Source organism: Hippocampus zosterae, chromosome 7, assembly GCF_025434085.1.
Source record: "Hippocampus zosterae strain Florida chromosome 7, ASM2543408v3, whole genome shotgun sequence".
Classification (NCBI taxonomy): Eukaryota; Metazoa; Chordata; class Actinopteri; order Syngnathiformes; family Syngnathidae; genus Hippocampus; species Hippocampus zosterae.
In genome coordinates this window covers 875,197-883,933 of record NC_067457.1, presented here as the reverse complement: position 1 = coordinate 883,933, position 8,737 = coordinate 875,197, and the positions used below count along the sequence as shown (strand labels likewise).

General features: G+C 49.6%; 2 protein-coding genes across 2 annotated transcripts; both read left to right on the top strand.

Annotated features, from left to right (window-relative positions):
- Window positions 1-325: 325 nt before the first annotated feature.
- On the top strand, window positions 326-3,272 carry LOC127603290 (putative protein MSS51 homolog, mitochondrial). The gene is made up of 6 exons (XM_052069460.1): window positions 326-672; window positions 1,033-1,179; window positions 1,261-1,385; window positions 2,060-2,623; window positions 2,720-2,813; window positions 2,898-3,272. The coding sequence occupies exons 1-6, from the start codon at window positions 656-658 to the stop codon at window positions 3,100-3,102; spliced, it is 1,152 nt and encodes a 383-aa protein (XP_051925420.1). The 5' UTR covers window positions 326-655; the 3' UTR covers window positions 3,103-3,272.
- Window positions 3,273-3,438: 166 nt separating this feature from the next.
- cog7 (component of oligomeric golgi complex 7) lies at window positions 3,439-8,695 on the top strand. The gene is made up of 17 exons (XM_052069384.1): window positions 3,439-4,092; window positions 4,262-4,410; window positions 4,585-4,701; window positions 4,793-4,961; window positions 5,078-5,160; window positions 5,384-5,506; window positions 5,664-5,862; window positions 5,933-6,060; window positions 6,138-6,292; window positions 6,387-6,506; window positions 6,623-6,688; window positions 6,779-6,968; window positions 7,035-7,175; window positions 7,242-7,325; window positions 7,422-7,536; window positions 7,639-7,782; window positions 7,875-8,695. Exons 1-17 carry the CDS (start codon window positions 3,927-3,929, stop codon window positions 8,039-8,041), a joined length of 2,316 nt encoding a protein of 771 aa, XP_051925344.1. The 5' UTR covers window positions 3,439-3,926; the 3' UTR covers window positions 8,042-8,695.
- Window positions 8,696-8,737: the final 42 nt, after the last annotated feature.

Here is an 8,737-nt window from a genome sequence, read left to right as displayed (position 1 = left end):
TAACCATGGACGGGTAGATGAATTGATTGGCACCAATAAGCCACAGGCGAATATTACCCCGCTCTTCAGCGCCGCCCTAGTAGCTCCCCGGAGCTTTGTCAAAAATGTTTGAAAATGGAAAAAGGTGGTGGTGGGAAATATACATTTTTTGTTTTAATATGCTTTCTTTAGGAGGACAAACGCGACACAAACATTTTTAGCGTTTTCCAATCAAATCCAAATCTTATCTACAGTATTGGCCAAGTATGCAAAAACACAAAAGGAATTTACTTTCCCAGTTCCAACTCGTCCAGAGAAACATAATCATAACAACAGTGACACTGACCTCTCGAGGTCACAACACGTATGCACGCAGTCCTGTACACGCATTTAAAATGATAATCTTCCATAGAGTCTTCTGAAGTCATAAATGTCATCCCCAATAACAAACGGCAGTAATGTGCGTGTATATGCATGATTTTATTTGGACTTTATGGTCTTATTTTGCCCCTACATGACGCGGCAGTATACATTTGTAGCGCATGCGGAGTACGTGGAAAGATCGATGTCATTCAGACTAGATGGACGACAACAGGTGCTTTGACGTTCTACCCCGAGTCGTCGAAGGAGTGGAAGGAGGAGCCGGGTGGGCCACCTTCATTAACAGAGCTTCAAAATGGCAGAAAGTGTGAGGTATGTATTTTAAAGGCACTGAATTTGGATTTTATTTTGATTGAAATGTTCTCTACAAAGTCTCGCGCAAACGCACTTGCAAGAGTGCAGGCTGAACTCTGCATGACCGTTTTTTAATGAACGTGATGAGACCGTTTTTAAGCTTTTCATTCATTTTAGCTTTTCATTCATTTGCATTAATTTGCCTGTTTGTGTTGTCTCATTAAGATCCTAACACTCCTTGTTAGACATTTGAAATGTCATGTGGTTGAGTCGGCCCACCCTCTCCAAGTACAATTGCCTCCTGCTAAAAACAGCTCGCGCTCCTAGGAGCCAGTGGGCTTGATGCTTTTATCATGATTAACTTTGCTCTCTTTCCAGAGTGGCCCCACAGACGGAAAAATCCATGTCTTTCCGTTCCCAAAAGGAAATGTTTGAGAAAATGGAGGAGTCTTTCAAAGTGTGCGCGCAATGTGAGAAGAGTTCGGAACAGCTGGCAACACCGCAAAGGCTAAAGCGCTGTTCCAGGTCAACTGAAAGGAAATTTTACCCGTCCGAAAGATATCCTATTTTTACTCTTTGTTGGATAACAACGTTGGTCCTTTACAGATGCTTGAATGTTTACTACTGCTGCAAGGAGTGTCAAAAGGGCAACTGGGCCAAACACAAGAGGTTCTGCTCACAGCTGCGTCTGGCTGCCATTGACAGAGTGGTGGAATGGCTTGTGTTCAAAGGTATGCAAGTAAGAAAAGTTCCAGCTGTATTTGTCTGATGCTTTCGGGGATGGCAATGGCAGTGCCGATACTTGGGTAAAAGTAGAAGTACTTCAAACTCCTTTCATTCCAAAAGTACGGCCTCCTGAAAGTGTCCTCGAGTACAAAAGTAGATATGAACTCTTAATGAAAACACGCTACCCAGAATACATTTCTCAAAACGGAAACTCTTCTGGACAAATGGCGCTTGGGGAGGCCTGCCACTACCACCTGCTGATTAAAAACGCCAAACTCCGAGAGCAGGCATTCGCGCTAAGCCCCGTCTTTGGCCCAAAGCCTGCTCTAAGAGTTCGGTGTTATCATGAGTGGTGCTAGGAGTTAGCTCGTCACGCAGCAGATCCTCTTTCAAGAAGGTTGACATGAATAGCATCAGTCGTACTTGGCGTTGGAGCGGTGTGATGGCTGTGAAGCGGTGGTGTCCAAACTATGGATTCATGAAGACATCACATTGATGATCCTCAAGAAACTGTTTGAAACATGGTCACCTGACTACGGTTTGTTCTTTTTGGGACTCTGAATGTGGTGATGGCCACCCCCAAACATTCCAAACCATTTGCCTCAAACAGAACATTGATGTGTCTTTTGGAACCCGCTTGTCTTTTTTGCAACTGGATTCTTTTCAAATGAGCCAACAGGAGATCTTCCCTTCCCAACTGACAAGTGGTCCAAGCCCGAGTCCGAGATAAAGAGCTGGGACCAGTGGCTCGCCATGCAGGGGGATCTCAGCGCTCGCCTGCATCCCATCTTGACTGGAGCGAACATGAAGGCCTTGTGGAGCGACGCGGACAGGCCTCGACCTGAAGATGAAGACTTGAAGCAGTCCCTGTGGAGGGTCTGCAGCGAGTTCTTCTCCAGGCCTCTCACCATCGCCTGGGGGATGAGGCTCTTCGCCCTGAACCCTTATTCCAAACCTCTCACCGTCCACCTGGTGGGAGCCGGCCAGAGCGAGACTCTGGCGGCAAAGCTGACGGATTATGACGAGCTCAACAAGATGTACCCCGGACACCAGGGGATAGAAATCGTCATGGTGGGACCGGAGCTGGTGAAGGGGCCCATCATCAGGCCTCCGCTCAGGGCCTTTGGGCCGAGGCAGAGGGTCTACATCAGCGCCTACAAGGGCCTCTACCATCAGTTCTGGGAGGAAGTGGTCGAAAAAGAGGAAGCGGCCAAGCCGGACCTAGTGGTCGGATTTCATCCCGGTAAAATCACGTTAAGGTGTCTGTATTACCCGCCTCTGGTCACTATCATTAAACGTGTGTGTGTGTGTGTGGGGGGGGGTGGGGGGGACTATGAAGGGTTTGACGCCAGTCAGGAATTGGAACAGGGTTGGCTTCCGACACTACTACTTCTGAGGGATTATGAGATCCCATCGATGTTTACTGCTCTGAGGTGAGTATTTGAGATGCTGGGTTCTCTCCCTCTTTCTTTGTGACATGCGACAGCCGCTAACACTTTTCACCTCTTCCTCCGCAGCGACGCCGAAATGAGCTACTCTTTGCAGATCCTGCTGGAATTGGAGGTGAACATGAAGGGAAGTGGAGCCAACCCCTTTGCTTCACTCAAACCAGAAGTGGTGGGCTCGTGTCCAAACAAGGCGCCCGTATACTGGAACTCAAACTACTTTTGCTTTCGAGGTCTACTGGAGACTGCACAGTTTGAGGAACCAGACGAGGCCTAATGGCCACAGATCTGTCCGTGCAGTTCTCTACCTCATGTTAATCACAGTTTTGAACTACTCGTTTAAACACTGCGTAGTAGTGACTGTCTATTCTTGTTTGAAAACAAGAAAATCTTTATTTTTAAAAATAAAAATAAATATATGAGGCTAAAATACAGCTCATAAGGTCACCATGCTGCCCTGCTTTCGAACATATACTTGAAAGAGTGAGTTTATTCGTTACGTCTCCTATATTATATTACACTATATCATATTTGGATGCCCAGGATTTTTTTTCCTAATGGGCGAAAAGGAAAATGGGAACACAAAAGAAATCAAAACCGGTGTAGTTTTCAAGACGGAGATATTTCGTTGTGACACTGGCGAACGTTGATTCCATTGTGGAATTTCCTAATTTGAGCGTCATACATTTCTGTGAAATGCGGTTAAATAAATAATTTTGAAAGCTTACTTAGGTTTTATAAGGCGACCTATTTTTCCTCGTTATTGGATAACTTACGTACGATTATTTGACATCACGCGGAAGGTAAACACGGAGCACACAGCGGAAGTTGCTGTCATAGCTTACTCCCGATTCTTACGGCACTACTGGTGATGTCTCCAAAACATTTTCTTCCGTAATATCTGTTGACGCTTCATATTAACTCTGGAGGAAGCCGTTGCTTTGTTGGAACTCTATTTGGTTGTAATGATTATCTCATTCTCCTGGGCTATTTATTTTATATTTGTGTCGAAACCGTTGTTCGGGAAAAACTAGCGTTCGCTATGGCTCGATGACATTTCATTCCTTTACGTCGAACGAATGAATCGGCCGTAGGCAGCAGATGGATTTCTCAAGGTTTCTGGACGACGACTTTGACGTGAAAGACTGGGTGAATGGCGCCTTTAAAGTGGTGCAGAAGGAAGCGCCGGGAAAGGCGGATACACACGCCGCCACCCTGGTTATGAAGCTGCAGCTTTTTATCCAGGAAGTCAACAATGCAATTGAGGGTCAGTATCCCACTTCACCCTTTTCCCTCAGCTCCGTGTTGGGGAACAGAAAATTTTGCGATCTTGACCGTATTTTGAAATGTGCATTCAAAAGCTAAGGCAGACAGTTTGTGCCTCGAGTCTCAAGTTTCCAGAAAGACAAAATAAATGGACTTGTATTTTTTTGTAGAGACCAGTAACCAGGCGCTGCAGAACATGCCCAGGGTGTTGCGAGATGTGGAGGCATTGAAGCAGGAAGCTACTTTCCTGAAGGAGCAAATGGTCCTGGTCAAAGAGGACATTAAGAAGTTTGAGCAGGACACGGTGCAGTCCATGCAGGTGTGTTTCGAGACACAACGGAGCTAATCAGACTTGCAGACACAAATGATTGCCAAGATATCTCGTTGAAGAGTGCTTTGCAGTCCTAGTTCGGTCTACAAACTATTCATGAAGGTCCTTATAATCACGATGAGAGTTAAGTGTCAAAAATTTGTGAACATGTGTGACTTCCAGGTCCTAGTGGAGATCGACCAGGTGAAGAGTCGCATGCAGCTGGCAGCGGAGGCGCTACAGGAGGCCGATAAATGGAGCACACTCAGTGTCGACATCGAGGAGACCTTCAAATCACAGGTACAATCAAGTACATGTTGGTTTAATGTGTGTGTGTGTGTCTGTTTCCCCCATCTGGAGAACAACAAATATTTGTCCTTCTGCCTTTCAGGACCTTGCAGCCATCTCATCCAAGCTCACCAGCATGCAGAACAGCCTGGCAATGCTGGTGGACACGCCGGACTACTCTGAAAAGTGTGTCCACCTGGAGGCTCTTAAAAACAGACTGGAGGCCCTGGCCAGCCCCCAAATAGTGGCGGCATTCAATTCCATGTCCGTCGGTAAGCTCCCATTGAAACGTGTGGTTTTGTATGCCGACTTCCACCCATGTGCCCATCTTGGTTCGGTTGGGATTTGGATGCTTAGCTTGACGGGCCCTTTCACCATTCCCATGCAGACCAAGCCAAACTGTTTGTCAAAGTCTTCTCGGAGATCGACAGAATGCCACAGCTCCTTGCGTACTACTACAAGTGTCATAAAGTGAGTAAACAAAGGGACGTGGTTGCTAAACCAACAGTCCCGCCAGGAATTTCTCTTGGATGCAGATGTCTTCAAATGACTACACCCCCAAAATCAATGCAGTGACAGTTTGATTAGCCTCCTCCTAAGCGAAGTGACAGGCTGGCTTGGTTAAATGTAATTAACATCTTTTTGAATGTTTCATTTTGCTTTGTAGTGATGTGATGTGCCCTCATTCCTGCAGGGCCAGATGGTGACTATGTGGCAGGACCTTTCTCAGAGTGAGCTCAGCCTGAATCGCCAGCTGACGGAATTTTACGACACCTTGTTGTCGACGTGGCACGCTCAGCTCCAGTGGTGCAGCCAGGTGAAGGAAACGCACCGGATATGCTTTTGAGATCCGGTCCTCACACCGCCGCCCTTATTATTTTCAATTAGGGATTCTCGATGGGTGCGGGGGGGGTCATGGACCAGTTCTCGAAACTGTATTGGGGCTGATTCCTCACCAAAATTGGCTTCTCCAGGTGTTCAAGAACCCTCACGAGGTGGTGACGGTATTGCTGATCCAGATTCTGGGAGCCATGGTGCCCTCCATCCCCGTGTGCCTGAGCACGGCCGTGGATGGGACGGCCCAGGAGCAACGCCTGGATGTCCTTCTGGAGCTCAACCAGACGGCGCTCACCTTGGGGGGCAACTTGGAAGCCGCCATGATGCCACATCTCGGTCTGTGCCGACAGACAGACGGCGATGAGCAAACTGCCGTAGCTGTAACTTCTTCTGTCTGTGTCCCCAGGCGAGAATAACCTCCTGAAGGTGAACGAGCTTGTGTGCGCCATCTACGACCCTTACAAGCCTTACCAGTTACAGTACGGGGAACTGGAGCAAAATCACCTCCTCATCCAGATCAGTGCTGTTCCTCTGGTGAGCCCCAATGGCGCTCTGGGAAATGCCGCGCATGGCGCCCATCATCCTTCATCCTCCATCCGGTCCATCCTTAGGAACACGGGGAGCTCGCGGATTGCGTGGAGGAGCTCAAGCACTCGGTTGGGAAGCTGGTGGCCCTGGCGGGCGGCGCCGTGGACCGCTGCGTCAAACTGACGGACGGGCTGGGCGTGTGCGGCCTCCTGCGGGCCCTCAAAGCGCTCTTCACCAAGTGACTATCCTCACGCGCGCGCACCGCCCTGGCGGATCTTATTTCCCTTTGGAGTCGACTCTGCAGCCATTGCGTTGACCGTTGCGTTCCCCAGGTACGTGTCCGACTTCTCCACGACACTGCAGTCCATCAGGACCAAGTGCAAACTGGAGGAGACGCCGCCGAGTTCTTCTGTTTTCCAGGAGGACTGGACTGCCTTCCAGAACTCTGTCAGGTTTGGGATGAGCGATCGACTTGAAAGTGGTTCTCAGAGGCGCCTCACTTTCTTCTGCTCTGCCGACGACACGCCCTTGAGTTTCCTTTACCCCAAGTTGTCTTGTCCTTTTGCAGAATTATTGCCACTTGCGGGGAGTTGCTGAGACAATGCGGCGCCTTTGAGCAGCAGTTGGCAAACAAGTCAGTCAACCGGTCTTGATGGTTGTGTGCCGTTACCGTGCACATTCTCAAAGTTTGGTCGCCGGTGTCCCGAATCGACCGTTGCCGCAGGATCATGGGCACGGCGGGCAAGTACCTGCCGGACTCGTACAGCCCCCGCAGCCTGACGGGCATCCAGGAGGCGGCCGGCGCCACAGAGAGGAAAGGCGCCAGCAAAAACCCCTGGCAGGAGTACAACTATCTGCAGAAGGCCAGCATGGCCGAGTACAGCGGTCTCCTGGAAGTGCTCTACTCGCTAAAGGTGTGGCGCCAGGGCATGCGGGCGCGATCGAGGCCGCCGGAAAACACGGCTGCCTTTGTGTCGCAGGAGAAGGGCGCCGGCAACTCCAATCTCCTCGCCGAGCCCAGAGCGGCGCTGACCCGACTCAACCAGCAGGCCCACCAGCTGGCCTTTGACTCGGTCTTTTTACAGATCAAGCACCAGCTGTCCGCCATCGCCAAGATGGAGGTGGGCCCTTGAGTTGTCATTCGTCGACGTCGTTATCCTTCCATTGAAATTGTTCTTTGCGCACAGAATGACGACTCGCCGGGTTTCGGAGAGAGCTACGCTGAAGACTTGCCCACGTTCAGCCTGTCACCACAAGAGTACATTACAAATGTGAGCTAGCTGTTGTTTCGGCTTCCTTTTTTTAGGCTCCGGCTCTGCCTCGACCTACAATACAAGTTTAACGGCCACACCGTTGCCCTCTTCCAGATCGGTCAGTACCTGATGTCTCTGCCGCTCCACTTGGAACCGTTTGTGACGCAGGAGGATCCGGCGCTGGAGCTGGCCTTGCGTGCTGGGAAGTTACCGTTTCCACCAGAGCAAGGTCGCTCGCTCTTCTCCACGTGATATTCTTCAACGTTTTCCGCCTCTCTGCCTCGCGAGCCTGGCAGTAGGTCTTGAACTCTCCCCCGCCACACTTCCCCAGGCGACGACCTTCCCGAGTTGGACAACACGGCCGACTACTGGCTGGGCTCCATCGCTCGGGCAACCATGCGCACGTACTGCGACGCCATCCTGCTCATCCCCCGTCTGGGCGCCCGTTGCACCAAGCAGCTGGCCACGGACATCGGTGAACCAGGCGCCGTCGGATCGCCACGCCATCCTGATGCTAAGTCACCAAAGACCGATTCTCCGCTGACAAACTCTTCTCGTGCTCCTCAGATTACTTGAGCAACGTGATGGACGCTCTGGGCCTGCAGCCGTCTCGCAGCCTCCAGCAGATCGTCGCCCTGTTGAGGGCCAAGCCGGAAGACTATAGACAAGCCGCCAAACAGTTGCCTCGGCGACTGGTGGCGACCATCGCCGCCATGCGCTCCATTGACAACTAAAACACCAAAAACAAAATTGAGTGTAGACTTTTTTTCTTCCCCTCCTCCGTTTGCATTTTCTACCCGCTGCGTCCGCTGAGGTGAGGATCGGGATGCCACTGCGGGGTTGTACTTGAACAGTGGCCTGGGGCACGTAATGTTAAATATTTTTATACCACCCCCCCGCCCCACCAAAAGTGACTTCAGAAAAAATCATTTCTTCACGGTTTGAACAAGACGGTGAAAGATGCAAAATATAAAATCATAATTGAAACGTATGAATATGCAGGGCCACAAAGACTTCATGTGGGATCCTGCGGCGTCTTTTATCATTTGCTGTTTTTCCCCTTAACAGGAAGGCAGATTGTCATGACGAGGTGTTTTTTTTTCTTCATCACATGTGCGAGAGCAGGGTACGTTGAACAGCATTTCAAATCGATTTGCTCTTTGACGTACTTACGCCAATTCTGTGCTGCAAAGTCTAAGGTGACCAACTCTATGCACAAGCTTCATATTATGATCAATCGTTTTCTTTTTTTGTTTGGTGCGGTATTCAAGTGGAATTTTCCAGCATACTGTATATGAAAGTATGTAAATGTATAAAATGCTTGGATGGCATCATTTTTGTCTTGGTGAGAGATTTGTATTTTGATTAAATCGAGCTACATTTATTAACTGGCAATAATTCAATACTTGGAGAGCAGTGCGCTGTTTTTA